Source organism: Tachypleus tridentatus, chromosome 8 (assembly GCF_004210375.1).
Source record: "Tachypleus tridentatus isolate NWPU-2018 chromosome 8, ASM421037v1, whole genome shotgun sequence".
NCBI lineage: Eukaryota > Metazoa > Arthropoda > Merostomata > Xiphosura > Limulidae > Tachypleus > Tachypleus tridentatus.
This window is the reverse complement of record NC_134832.1, coordinates 22,790,444-22,805,350: the sequence shown is the minus strand read 5'-3', so window position 1 is coordinate 22,805,350 and position 14,907 is coordinate 22,790,444. Positions and strand designations below refer to the sequence as shown.

The 14,907-nt window shown below is 31.3% G+C and overlaps 1 protein-coding gene across 15 annotated transcripts in view; it reads left to right on the top strand.

Annotated features, from left to right (window-relative positions):
* Nucleotides 1–5,455: 5,455 nt before the first annotated feature.
* The window catches only part of LOC143258655 (uncharacterized), a 30,479-nt gene continuing 21,027 nt past the window's right edge, over nt 5,456–14,907 (top strand). For 4 of the 15 annotated variants that reach the window (XR_013032445.1, XM_076517936.1, XM_076517935.1 and 1 more), the window contains exons 1-3: nt 5,678–6,519; nt 8,182–8,214; nt 13,160–13,482. Coding sequence is in view for 7 of the 15 variants with exons in the window: in XM_076517944.1 (XP_076374059.1) it covers nt 8,204–8,214; nt 9,384–9,432; nt 10,180–10,233; nt 12,265–12,318; nt 13,160–13,288 (297 nt within the window). In the remaining 8 variants the exon portion in view is untranslated. Of the gene's footprint in view, nt 5,573–5,677; nt 6,520–8,181; nt 8,215–9,383; nt 9,433–10,179; nt 10,234–12,264; nt 12,631–13,159; nt 13,483–14,907 lie in introns of those variants that run through there. The other 11 variants (XM_076517942.1, XM_076517945.1, XM_076517944.1 and 8 more) reach the window with 10 other exon arrangements.

The window sequence follows — 14,907 nt, the reverse complement described above, 5'->3', positions numbered from 1 at the left end:
AACTGACTGTTAGAAAGCGGTTGTGTAACTGAGTACAGGAAAGTAGAAGGCGTGCTTAGATGTTGGATTATATTTATTAATAAACGTATAAAGGTGTTTTTCTGTATTGATTTATTGTGAGCTTGAGTTGTTGTATAAGTAAGGCTTCTTTAATTTTGCGTTTTATTATGTTTGTTTCTTTATTTAGTGTTTGGTTGTTTTCTACTGTTATGTTGTGTTTATCTGATTTGCAGTTTTCGAAAACGTGTGAAGGTGACTTTTTGTGTTCTGTGAATATGGTTTCCATTTTTCTACTTGTTTGTCTAATATAGAAGTCATTATCACATTGTATTTTATAAATAATGTTAGTGTTGTGTTTGCCAGGGTAGTTTTTACATAATATAGACCTTAGTTTTGTGCATGGTTTTTGAATAAATTTGTTGTTAACTGGAATGTCATATTTTGTTACTAGTTTTTGCCAAATGTTGGTTATTTTTCTGCTGATGTCGGGAATATATGGTATGCAGCAGTATATGGTTTCGTGATTTTTTAAATCATGGGGTATATTTACTTTTGTTAGTTGATTTTGCTTTTTGTCTAGGTGTGTGTGTGTAATGTTTTCTAAGGTTTGTGAAGAACACTTTTTGATGTTGATGAAGTATTGTTTTATTTTGTCTAATTCGTCGTTAATTTTATCTGGTGAGCCATTAATGTCTTGGCTGTGTCTTCTAAGAAATATTTTACATTTCCTTATATTTCCGACAAATGTTTAAAAACGCAAAAAAGCAACATATGATAGAACCAGGTAAACAATCTTAACATTAATAGAAAACCATTCTTGAAAATTATATATGTAAAAACGGGTGGTATGGATAGAGAAAGCACCATGTAGAGGTGCGAACAACGTTTCGATCTTCTTCGGTCATCGTCAGATTTACAAAGAAAGGAAAGGTTACTGACTGATAGCTGATCACATGTTTTAAGATGGTTGTGTAATTGAGTGTAGGAATGTAATAGTTCTCGATCGATTATTCTTTAATTCACAGTTTCAATCAATAGCGAATCTTTCGTTTCAAAAGTGCACGGGAGGAGGACTTTCAATAAACTGGGGTATAAAAGAAGGTACTATCTAAAACAAAAGGAAATAAAATGGATTTTTTTCATTTGTCCCATTTTAGGTGGCTAATTCTTCCATGCCATTACAGAATATAAATTTCAACACAATGGTAATGCTTTATTGATCCTTGTTGACAACTGAATAAGTCAGAATGAGGATACTTATCATTCTTTAGAATACCCATATACTTGTATCAAAAGCATGTCATAGGAGTTCTGCTTGAATGAACATTCTGATCAAATTTATGGTCTGAAATAATATCTTGGTACCTCATGCAGTGTCTTAACTATGTATAAAGAAGCTAACAAGGAGCTAGCATATGGTACCAGTATATGCTAGAAGAAATTAATTTAATAGCACTCCACAAAAAAACCTTGACAAAAACAGTATTTAATGCTATATACATTAAGTTTTGTTTTCATACCATGGCCCAAAAAAACGTAGAGATTTAAGAGTAGAGCAGAGAATTTAATAAATACTATACATAATGCTGGTTGGACTCTCCGACATATTGATGTGTGTTTGTGCGTTTTTCTTATAACAAAGCCACAAAGGGCTATCTGCTCAGCCCACCGAGGGGAATCGAACCCCTGATTTTAGCGTTGTAAATCCTGAGACATACCGCTGTACTAGCGGGAGGCCGACAGATTGATGCAGATAAATACTTCCCAAATACTGTCAAGAGATAGATAAATTTGAAAATAAGAAAGGAAGAGGCAGAACACTTAAACTCAATGATACTGATGTTAAGTATCTTCATTCATGCAGCCTTTGATATAATCAAATACGTATCAAATGACAGAAAAGTGTCCAGATCTACAGTATCAAGAAGGCTCAACGAGAATGAAATATTTGGTGGTGTAGCAGTTCAGAAACCTTTACTTCGATCTCAAAGTGTTGTCAAGAGACTGAAATATTTGATTCAAATCGTAAGTTGTACATCCAATGAAAGAAAGGTAAAAAATATTTATCTCAATTTATAGTAGCACCTACAATGAAGCGTGGGAGAAGCAGTATGGTGGTGGTTGGGGTGTTTTTCTGCTGAGGAGAAAGGAGATATTTGCAAACTAGATGGAATAATGGACCAGTTCAAGAACCATCAGATACTGATCCGTGGTTTGCGTATTATTAGTAAAGAAGATAATGACGCTCAAACGTTCATTCTATCTATGAAAAAAGTACCTAGCTGAGAAAAAAAGCTTCTGGAATCATTTAAATGATGCATTGACTCCCACAAAGCCCTGATTTCAACCCGACTGAGTAGATCTGAGATTTGATAGATAAAATACTTGAAAAATAAAAAAAAACTTCCAAAAAGTTATAGGGGTGTATTAGAGATATTTGGAGTAAAATCCCAAAGTACACTTTGATTAAATATATTGCAGCAATGCCTGAAAGACTATCTGCAGTTATTAAAGCAAAAGGGGGACACAAAATACCAACTGTTTGCTGAATTCACTGAGTTTCTGTTGAACTAAATATGAAGAATAATAACATTTTATGTTTGACCTGTAATTTACCTTCCGTTGTTCTATGAAAGTAGCCTAAAATATAATTTTTTACTTTGTCCTTACGCTTTTACACAGTACCGTATATCATATCTACCTTTCTGTTATGTTATATAACTCGGTTGTTGCAGCATGTTGAAGTTCTATGTATTAATTTCTCACTTCCTACAACTTATACAAATAGTTTTGTGACGTTGATTTATAGTGTGGCAATATCAAAAACAGTCCACTTGTTATGAAAATCCTGCACTGCTATCCCAATAAAACAATAATATCCACCAAAGTAAAAACATTTAGAGTCATAACTATATTTGCCTTTAGGATAATATGCCTGTATATTTTCTTATAGTAAATGAACATCGGGTTGTCTGCTGTATAGGCCTGGCATGGCCTAGCGCGTTAAGGCGTGCGCTTCGTAATCTGAGGATCGCGGGTTCGCGCCCGAGTCGCGCCAAACATACTCGCCCTCCCAGCCGTGGGGGCGTTATGTGACGGTCAATCCCACTATTCGTTGGTAAAAGAGTAGCCCAAGAGTTGGCGGTGGGTGGTGATGACTAGCTGCCTTCCCTCTAGTCTTACACTGCTAAATTAGGGACGGCTAGCACAGATAGCCCTCGAGTTGCTTTGTGCGAAATTCCAAAAACGTCTGCTGTGTCCATTGAGGGGAATCGAACATCTGATTTTAGTATTGTCAATTCGACAACTTACTTATTTGCCTCGTGGACGTGGACTGTCGATAAAATATTCGGTTAGCCACATAGAAGACGCAATACAGTTTGTTTTGTTTTTAAATTTTGTGTAAAGCTACTCGAGTGCTATCTACGCTAGCCATCCCTAATTTTGCAGTGTAAGACCAGAGGGAAGGCAACTAGTCATAACCACCCACCGCCAAATCTTGGGCTACTCTTGTTACCAACGAATAGGGTTTGTTTGTTTGTTTTTGAATTTCGCGCAAAGCTACTCGAGGGCTATCTGCGCTAGCCGTTCCTAATTTAGCAGTGTAAGACTAGAGGTAAGGCAGTTAGTCATCACCACCCACCGCCAACTCTTGGGCTACCCTTTTACCAACGAATAGTGGGATTGACCGTCGCTTTATAACGCCACCACGGCTAAAATGGCGAAGATGTTTGGTGCGACGGGGATGCGAACCCTCGCCCTCAGATTATGAGTTGTACGCCTTAACTCACTTGGCCATGTTGGGCCGATATGGTTTATAAGTTTGTAAAACTTTTGTATATAAATTATTATTTGTAATAACGGTTAATATCAATTGTATTATTATTTGTACATAGTAACATTTAATTAACATTTAAATTAAAATTAAAATTTCTATTTATTTGAAATCGTAATACGTAACCTACAAAACATAATAAATCGGAAACTCGTCCGTGATAAATAATGTGTATCAACATGTTTCCTGAATATTTCTGTTTTCTGTATTTTTGTGTTAGCTAAGGTGTTATTTTATTTTATTTTTAGTGAATTAAAGATATAAGTGTTTGAAGTATTTCTAGTAATTTTTTTAAGGAAGATTAATGAGTATGCGTGTATGTTTTTATTGCAAAGCGACATTGGGTTATCTGCTGAGACAAATGAATTTTTTGGGTGTCTCTGTGTATTAAGTTTTGAGCAATACTTACTCGAATTATAAGCTTTTAGCCTGTTTAATTCGTTTCTTATAGTGTTGCTGACTGTTTTTAGTATGGTTTTTATAGTTTAGGATTTTGTATATTCATATGTATTTTTCGAAATTATTTGCGTTATATTATTATATGGAGGGTTTCCATGGAGGTCCATGGGGTTTCCATATTTGAAGTTCTATTTCAACTAAAGGTTTCTGTCAGCCAAATTTTCAACAAATAATATAAAAGAATAATTAATTAATATAAGTTTAGTGAAACAACAGCATACCATGATGATTTACGTCAACTTGTTTCTCTTCCCAGTATAAGCTACATAATGTAATATTAACAGAAAAAAAATCAAAAAATAAATAGATATTGTTCTAACGGTAAAGGCTCGGCATGGCCAGATGGTTAAGGCACTCAACTCGTTATTTGAGGGTCGCGAGTTCGAATCCCGTCAAGCCAAACATGTTCGCCCTTTAAGCCATGGGGGCATTATAATGTGACTGTCAATCCCACTATTCGTTGGTAAAGGAGTATCACAAGAGTTGGTAGTGGGTGGTGATGACTAGGTGCCTTCCATCTAGTCTTACACTGCAAAATTAGGGACGGCTCGTGCAGATAGCCCTTGTGTAGCTTTGTGCAAAATTCAAAACAAACCAAACATAACTATAGGCCTGAGGACTTATGAGGCTATAAATCTGTTTTCGATACCCATGGTGGGCACAGCTCAAATAGCCCATCGAGAAGCTTTGCGTTCAACTGCAAACAAACAAACTAACAGAAAAAATATTGCAATGTGTATACCACTATTATGTACGAAAATATTTTAATGTTTAATAAAACAAAAAGTTGATCCAAGTATTAAGTTGACCCATTTATTATTGAAATTCGATCATGTCAAACACTGCAATAAACATCAGTGATGTCAAGAAAACCCACTTGTAGAGTTTGTTTGTTTTGTTTTTTTGAATTTCGCACAAAGCTACTCGAGGGCTATCTGTGCTAGAAATTCTCATTTGGCAGTGTAAGACTAGAGGAAGGCAACTAGTCATCACTACCGACCGCCAACTCTTGGGCTACTCTTTTACCAACGAATTGTGGGATTGACCGTCACATTATAAAGCCCCCACAGCTGAAAGGGCGAGCATGTTTGCCGCGACTGGGATGCGACCCTCAGATTATGAGTCGCACGTCTTAACACGCTTGGCCATGCCAGGCCCCACTCGTAGAGAAAAATGTGTAAAAACGGCTGGTTTGGGTTGAGAAAATATTTTACGTAGAAGAGCAAACAACGTTTCGACCTTCTTCGGTCATCGTCAGGTTCACAAAGAAAGAAAGAGGTAACTGAGGGCGTGCTTAAAAGTTTGAATATATAATTTTATATTATTTATTTTATTATTATTATTTATTATATTATTTTTAATATAGATATAAAGATGTTCCTTTGTATAGGTTTATTTTGGGCTTAAGTTGTTGTATAAGTAAGGCTTCTTTAATTTTGCGTTTGTTTATGTTTGTTTCTTTATTTAGTATTTGAGTGTTTTCTATGGTTATGTTGTGTTTATTTGACTTGCAGTGTTCGAAAACGTGTGAAGATGACTTTTTATGTTCTTTGAATGTGGTTTCCATTTTTCTGCTTGTTTCTCCAATATAGAAGTCGTGGCAGTTATCACATTGTATTTTGTAAATAATGTTGGTGTGGTGTTTGTCAGTGTAGTTTTTACATAGTATAGACCTCAGTTTTGTGCCTGGTTTTTGAATAAATTTGGTATTAACTAGAATGTCATATTTTGTTGTTAGTTTTTGCCAAATGTTGGTTATTTTTCTGCTGATGTCGGAATATATGGTATGCAGCAGTATATGGTTTCGAGATTTTGTGATTCGTGAGACATATTTACTTTTGTTAGTTGATTTTGCTTTCTGTCTAGGTGTGTGCGTATAATGTTTTCTATGGTTTGTGGAGGAAACTTGTTGATGAAGTATTATTTTATTTTGTCTAATTCATCGTTAATTTTTAGTAATATATTACTAGCGAAGCTAGTTGAGAGCTCCGAGATATAAGTATCAATATGACTGCATTTATTACTTTACCTTTATTGAAATTTTAGTTTGTTTATTGTTAAGCGCAAAACTTTACATTGGCTATATGTGCTTTGCTCACCACGATTATCGAAACCTGGTTTTAAAGTTGAAAGCCTACATACTTGTCGCTAAACTACTGCGAGGTGCATTAGAAAAAGAGATGTAGAGCTTAACATGGATGAAGCATTCTAATCATGGACCAAATGTAAGTGTGACCAAGAAGGATGAATTTCAATAATGATTTGTTTTGTGGCATATATATCGGACTCAGTTGAACTCTCAAACTTCATTATCAAACCTACTGATAACGAGAAGTGAACGAGTAATTCGCCATTTGCTTTTGATAAAGTTACTAAATTTCAGAAAATGTATTTTTGGTATCTTCTTATTCAGTGTCAGTGATAGAATTTTATTTTGAAATTTTTAAATATAGGTCTTATTGTAATTATACAGTAAAACTAACAGTAACTCCGTGAGCAGATACTTAGATAATTCCATGAACCATAATGGACTTCTAGGAGACAGTAGAAAGAAGTCTGTTATGTTAGCATTACATTTACAATTTAAGGGCTTTGGTGAATAATTTTACGTTTTCACTGTTTTCAAATTTAATTATTCAACAGTTTTTTCAACTTCAACGCGTGCATAAACTATAAAGTATAACTTTGGCTGTATTATAAATACGTTAATTTTACAGATTTTAACTATAAAAGCTTATTGTTACTAAAGTGTTATTAATACGACCATCTTATAATAAATCTTTTTCTTGGGTACGCAAAAGCGAGAAAGTTGTTTATTTTTATATGATATAGTATCAAAAATAAGGGATGAATCTCCACAGCACTTATACAGTAATACTATGGAAGTACCGTCTTAGTGAGAGTAATACTAAAATTGACAAACTAAGAACATGCATGTGACGTTTGTGCAAACAAACCTTTTGTAAATAGAACTTTACAGCTGTTTCAGACTTATATTTGTAAAGACAAGATAGATGAAAATTTATCATATAAATTTTAAATAAGGTTTCAGTTGAGTGTTATTTGCAATTATGACTTATGTGCCATGCATCTTGGTTGCATCAACAAATTATACCTGTTTTTGTTATAGGCTCTTATAAATAATCAAAACAGTAATTAATATCGAAAAATCTGGGTTTTTTATACTATTAATGTTTAAATTCTTATTTCTAAGTGTATAATTTCACCAATTAACTAGACCTTCAACAAGCAACTTATCCAATACCTTTAATAGTTTTAAATATTTGAATCCAGTCAGAACTTGATCTATATTCCAGTAGAAAGTCTAATTTTAGGTATGTTTTTTCAGTGTGTGTATTTCTTTTAAATATGTAATTTATTTCTATATTTCTTCAGCATGTTTATAATTTTCTGTAGTAAAGAAACTTAAATGAAATGTGTTATTTTTGACAAAACATATTAACAGGTCACTATAACCTTTTAATTTATAAAGGCAAAAATTTACAGAAATATATTAAAAAACACAATGATTTTGTTTTTTTTCTGTGAAAAATGCTTACTAACCCAAAAAAATAAGTTATTTATTGATAATCATACCTGCATACTAAGTTTTTTCAGCACCAACTTCCTATTACACATGAAATTTCATTATCTTTTTGTGAATCATTTTACACATCTCAGTATTAAAATAATTCTCATATACTTGACTTTTCTCTAAAATTGGGAAGAACTTTCTGTATTAAACATTTCTGTAACTAGCATCACCCTACTGATACTAATAAATTAGGAAAAGGCAAAAATTTAGTTTAGAACTTTAAATTTTAGATGAAAGTTGAAGGGTTTTATGGTTCTATGAACTGCAAAAGATGATTTGTTTTGTTTTTCAGAAATTGATATAAACAAAGACACATGACTGAAAGGTAATACAATTTTTATGAGTATTTTTACTAATAAAGGAGAGTATGAGAAAGACAGGTTCTTATAAAATTGGTGTGGGATCAAAGCTTAAATTTTACCTAATATTTAAGTTTATATGCTTAATATTTTTGTTATAGCTCTAATATCTTAATCCAACTACCAACCTAGGTAGCCTGGAAGATGTAATTAATAGTTTTTCTCAAAAGTATGTTGGAGAAACATTGTTTTTCAGTACTTATGTTAGTGGCTACAAATTCTTTGACTTTATTATATCTGTAAATTGGTTGATAGTGCTATGATCTTTGGAAAGGTTGATATTGTTGGTGGAGTATATTTATCTGAAACATAGTTTTAGAGCAAGAATTATTATGAAAATGATGAAATTGAGTTATAAAGTGTAAAGGGGCTTACTTTTTGTGTGGGAATAATATTAATGGTGAGAAAAGGGAAGGATTTATATGTGATTACTGACAAAATCTTGAGATTTGAATACTCTTTTTATGTTCTTTATTAGGTTATTGCATGTGTAAATGAATGTAATTATACAGATTTGATCTTTTCTTATACTTTCAGAAAGCATTTAACAATGAGATGAATGAAAGGGTTGTTAAAAAGATAGCTATAAGTGTGGAAAAATAAGATGGTTGGTTCATTGAATATAAATATGGCTAAATGTAAGAGAGCAGAGAATTGCTATAAATAGTATTCAGTCAAACTGAATTAATGTCATAAATGGTTTAGCCCATGGAGTCAGTGTTAGGACCTTTGATATTTTTTGATTTTCATGAATGAAATGTGTGAAGAAGTGATCCATAAGTTTAAGTTTACTGATGATGTCTTGGATGTTGGCTGTGAGGAGGGTACTTTTGCTTAACAAAAGGATTTGGATCATTTAGTGAATTGACAAGCAAATTGCAGATAGCATTTAATTATGGTAAATGCAATGTAATGCATGTTTGTTATTATAATTTAAATTATAAGTATAATTTTGATGGGAATATCTTTAACAGTGTTATTTAAGAAAATTATTTTGATGTACTTTCTGGTTTATTAGTTCTTTAAGCTACATAAGTAGCATGAAGTTGCTAGTAGCAAGACAAATAGGATTTTAGGTTATATCTACAGAAATATTGAATATAAGTCTTAATTAGGTTATAATTTCATTTCATAGGTCACTGGTATTTGAAGTATTATGTTCAGTCTTGAGCTCCATATTTAAGGTAGGGCAATGAATTGTTGGAGTGTTTAGATGAGGGCTTTGAGATGGAGAGCTTGATAATTGATGTGATTAACCAGTATAAACCATTGCCTTTAAATATTAATTAATGTTTCTAGTTATTCCAAATATTCAAGTAATTGAAATATTTTAATGGTAATTTCTCATTATTATTTTTTATTAATTTGAGGTTGTTTAACTTAATTGATAATGGAATGGTATCACCTAAAGAATCATTGCTCCAACCCACAGTTAATACAAGTGTAATAATTAGGGTAACAAAAATGCACAAAATCAAATTAGATAATATCATCAATACTGCAAAATACCCAGTGTTTATTGTTTGTTATCAACTAAAGAATTGTCACCCCAGATTGTTCACCTGAAGAAATGTCATCCTGTCAAAGTTGGGGGGTGACAATTTTCAGCTGAACAATTGAATACAACCATTTAGAGAGACTGATGGCTAATTGATTAGTATATTTCATTAATTGTCTGTTACTACTAGGATGGTATTCAGAATGCAAAGATTGTTATATAACAACAGGTTAATATCTTTCATATTGTTTTCTCTTCAAAATTGAAGAGTCAGAAGGAAACTAATTGAAGTGTTTTAAGGTTATTAAGGAAATTGATAGTATAACATACCTTTTTTTTTTCTTACATTATATATATAGTGAGAATGGGACTTGTGTAAATTTTAAAAGGGTAGGCATCATCTTTAGCTAAAATGGTTTTATTTTTTTAATAGGGTGATTGGCCTTTGGTGTGGGTTGCCTTCAGATGTAGATGCAGTAAATTAAAGGTAGTTGAAGAGAAGGTTTGATAAATTTATAAATAATGAGGGCTGGTTTTAATTTTTTTTTCAAATTTAGTGTGTTTGACATCTGAGATGGAGCAATAAGATTTCTCTTATTGTCCTTTAACTTTATGTTGTCATGAAAAGGAATAATATAGGTCTGAGATTGATTTATATTAATTTATAAATTGTTGAATGAAATGGTTATTTTAATATTATATAACATTTAGATGAGACATTATTTAAAGTACTATGTGAAGTTTTTTCCCCCTTTTTGCAAACAGAATATCAACATTATGACAGTCTGCAGAGACTGGCAAGCTACATGGGCTGATATTTGAGTTAAAATGAGAATTTTGAAAATGTAAGCTTAAATGTTAGGGGCAAAATATAAGCTTTGAATCCCAGATCCATACCTGTATTTTGTAAAAAAAATATTTCTTTATTAGATTTTAATTGGTGGGCTGGAATGGTGTATGACATATTTGTGCTGCTTTTTAAATTTAATTTCAACCTGTTGAACAGGTATTTTGGTATTTGTGAAAGTGTACATTTTTTTATTATTGTTAATGTCTGTTTTGATAGGTGCTTGTGTGATATGGATGTATTAAGTGGCTTTTTGCAAACTGTATAATAATAACTCAGCAAAAAGTTTGCATTATAAACAGTTTCATTGGTTGTACCATTGTTCACCATCTACTTTATTCTGACATATTGCCTATAAGAAGAGAAGTAATGTTCTTTTTTCTTTTCTGGAAAAGAGGAAACTAAAGAAATCTGTGTGTCATTAGAAGTAACCTTGTACATTAATTGAATTGTGCTTAGTTTCTTGTTGGACAAATATGAATAGTATTGTTAAAGTAATTGCAGTAATGTGTAAGCTAAATATGAATATATAAACTAGTAATATTTTATATTAAATATGTATATATACACACATATAGTTTATACTTTCACATTATCAAACCAAATATAATCGAGTTTTATAATGTTATTAAAAATCGGGTGTAGTGCTACTAAAATCTTAGAGTTGTTAGATACCTATGCTTAACATGTGAAAGATTACTATACTTTAGTTTCATAACTGAAATGTTTTTAATCTTTGTATAGATCAGGTATCAAATGGAAACTACTAGTGATTGGACAATTTGAAAATATTCTGTCCAAAAGTAGCTGTTAAGCATGTGTTTCTGTTGAACATTGTTTTAAATGCTAATAATATGTGTAGTTATTACAGCAAAATAATATTAACATTTATAACTCAGTTAAACTAATTACATTTATTTTTATTCAATGTTCCAGTCTGTGTTTCACAATGAGAAAGCATTAAATTTATTCATAAGTCATAATGAAATATAATGAATTAAAATCAAATACAGCATAGAACACTTAAAAATTATAGAAATGTATGCAAGTTACCTGTAATTTCCCCTGTGAGTGTTAGGATTGTTCTGGAACTGTAATGATGTAATGACTGCTCTTTCTGAAGGTAAGTATTGATGTGTTCTTTAGTACTATCATGTCAAAGTTAAGTATCATTTTCAAAGAGTATAAACATCTTTGGCTTTTGTTTAATTTACATATATTCATAGTTAAAACTGCTAAACTATTACTCACTACACCAATATAAGGACACAGTACTATATGTTTATTGTTAATTAATTTTTCATCTCAACAGATGACATGGAGTGTTTCTTTTTCACTGTCAATGCAAGTAGGGCTTCAGGAATGACATTGGAAAAGAGAGATTAGAAATAAACACAAACTTTCTATTTATTTTCTCCTTAGTATATTTTTTTACATTTAAAATTACTTATCATTGGAGTTGCACTTCACTGTTCTGAGTTTAAACATAATTTATTTCCTCAGAGTAATAAAATCAGCCAGTTAGATTTAAGTTTCAACATTTCCATTATAATAATAATTCTATTCAGTTTTTAAATATTTCACATCAAGTCTATGTAGCAATAAATATATAAAATAAAGCTAAGAACTTTGAACATTGTTGATTTTGATGTATGTGATTTTAACTTGCAGGCTCTACTATCTCTGAATGCTGTGTTGGAGCTTACAAGTCGTCTGCAACCCATCGTACAAAGAGCATTGTTCTACTTGGAATTTTATTTTTTAAACATTCTGTCTTTTTTTTAAGCAAGTTTTTCATGTGCAAAGAAAGAGAAGAAAAATAAAATTTTATGGCCAAACAATGTTTTTTAACTTAAAGTTTATTTATGAATATATGTTGTTATAACCACGTGAAATATTAAATCATGTTAACACTTGTTTGATGTATTTTAGAGTATAAGCACTCAGTTATTAGAAATTTTCATATTTCTCTATAGACTTGTCCAACAAGATAGTATTAATAATTATGGATGGACAAGTAAACAGTTTCTAAGATGTGTAAGAATGTTAACATTTTAGACAAATTATTTATTCCTGATCTGTTTCATTTGTTTAAGTATCAAATAAATTAAAAAAAGAAAGGGGTGATTATTATGTTAAGGAAAGCAGTGAAATTATTTGGTTCTAGTGTTATAAGTGGATGAAATAATTTAAACCATTTATACCTACTTTAGAACAGAATTATTATTAATTTTAAATCTCAAGCATGTAATACAATGATTACTTTTGTTTTAAGTAAAAAGCTCTGAACAGCAGCACTTTTAAATGCTAGTCCTCATATATATTTATGAAGTTGGTTGTAAATGGTTACAATATACTCTATTTTTGACTGATATGTTACTTTCAGTTTATTTTTTTTAAAAAGTGCATGTACACTGTACTAGTGAGTGTTTCTCAAAATAATAGGCTAATGATTGTTTTTATAAGGTAAAAATTGAACCAGTAATAAGTTGTCTTTATCTGAATATATTTCTATGTAGTACTTCATAGATTTCAGTAGTAGTTGAACTTGTACATATTTTTCTAGGTTCCAAGAAAGTTTTTCTTAAAAGCAGCCTCTGGTTTCCTACCCATGCTAAACGGACTAAATTACTTGTTACAAGAGATTATGAATGTGAAATCTGTCACAGATGCTTTACAGCCAAACCTAGTCTGAAAAGGCATAAGATTGTGATGCATTCTGATATTCGTCCTTTATTCCATTGTAACTTGTGTTCAAGAATATTTTCCTGGAAAGACAACTTGGAAAGGCACAAGCGTATTGCACACAACCAGTTGTCTGTGGGTTTTGATTGATAAATAGTGTTTTCCACATTTTTCTGAATGGGGATGAATTATTGATTTTCTTAGGTAAGTTTTTCTTTTTTTAATGTAACACAAAAAGAAAAGAAAATGGAGGAATATAAAAGAATGAGAGTATTATTAATTATTAAGAACTAAAATTCTGTTTTTGGGTATTATTCTGTATAATATTTTATGCATATGTATATGTTGTGTGGGTGTATATTAGTTTGTTATAACTTAAAAAACCAAAATAAACAAAAACACTGCACTGTATACACACAAAAAAAAATCTGATACAGAATAATGTCCAATGTATAATATATTGGGATGAAGTGTGAGTGCCATGAAAGATACCGATAGCAGATTTTCTTTTTTACATTGTATCTAAAATTTTGTGTCAAGAGTTTCCCAGAACCCTGGCATTTTAATTCCCAATACTAAATTTAATTTTTTTTTGAGCACTTACATTTCTTTGTGTGTGTGTGTGTGTGCTCAAAATTTACTGTGCCAAGTGTTAAGTTAGTTAAACAGAAAATTAAAAAAATATACACAGTAGTGGCATCTTCAACAGCTGAAAATTACCACCATATTACATAGGTTTCTTTTCAGTAGGAGTTTTAATTTTGTTATTTCTATAGGTTTTTATGTAAATAGATTTGTTAGATAAACCAGAGATATTGGTACCAAAAAAACAGAAAAATTTACATTGTTTCTGATTTTATCACAATGTTAAAATAATGATGAAATTTTCATAAGATTTATTTTATTTATTTTGTTGAATCTTGAAAGATACTAATCCAGTATCACCAAAATTTTGAAACAGTTATTTATTTAAATCATTTATTATTGCTTTATGTTGCTTTTTTGTCTTTCATTAAAAACACAATTGCATTAATTTTTCATGCATAAGCCTTTACAAACAAGTTGATGTGTGCTTTAAAAACTCCACTCCTCTCCAGTTCTTGTTATCTTAGTTAATTTGTAGTAAATTGCTGACTTGTTCATCAGAATAACTAACACTAAATATAATCTATCATTTTAAGTGAGCTGTGCTGCAACATTTATGATCATGTAGAATAAACAGATATGAAATGTATTTTATTTTTTGAATGTTTAGTATTATCTATAACTTCATACTTTATTCTGGAGAAAGATCAACTATCTCACCTATGCCTGGACTGTTCCAACAGAATGGTTTCTCCAGCCTAGGATGTTTTCATTGGACATGCTCATACTATGGGTATCATATCAACACTCCCCTCTTTACCTCCATTTCTCCCATTTGATATTCCATCTCAGTTTTGACTGAAAATATTCGGTGTCTCTTGAGGTTTAACCACCTATTATATATTTCAAACATATTTCTTCCCATTTTCCCTTATGGAAGCCATTACTCACTTTTGTCTTGACCTCCTCTTGCACCATTTCCTATTGGGACAAGCTTATCTTTCTTAATTGACCCAGAATTTGGGTGGCTTGGTAGAGTGATTG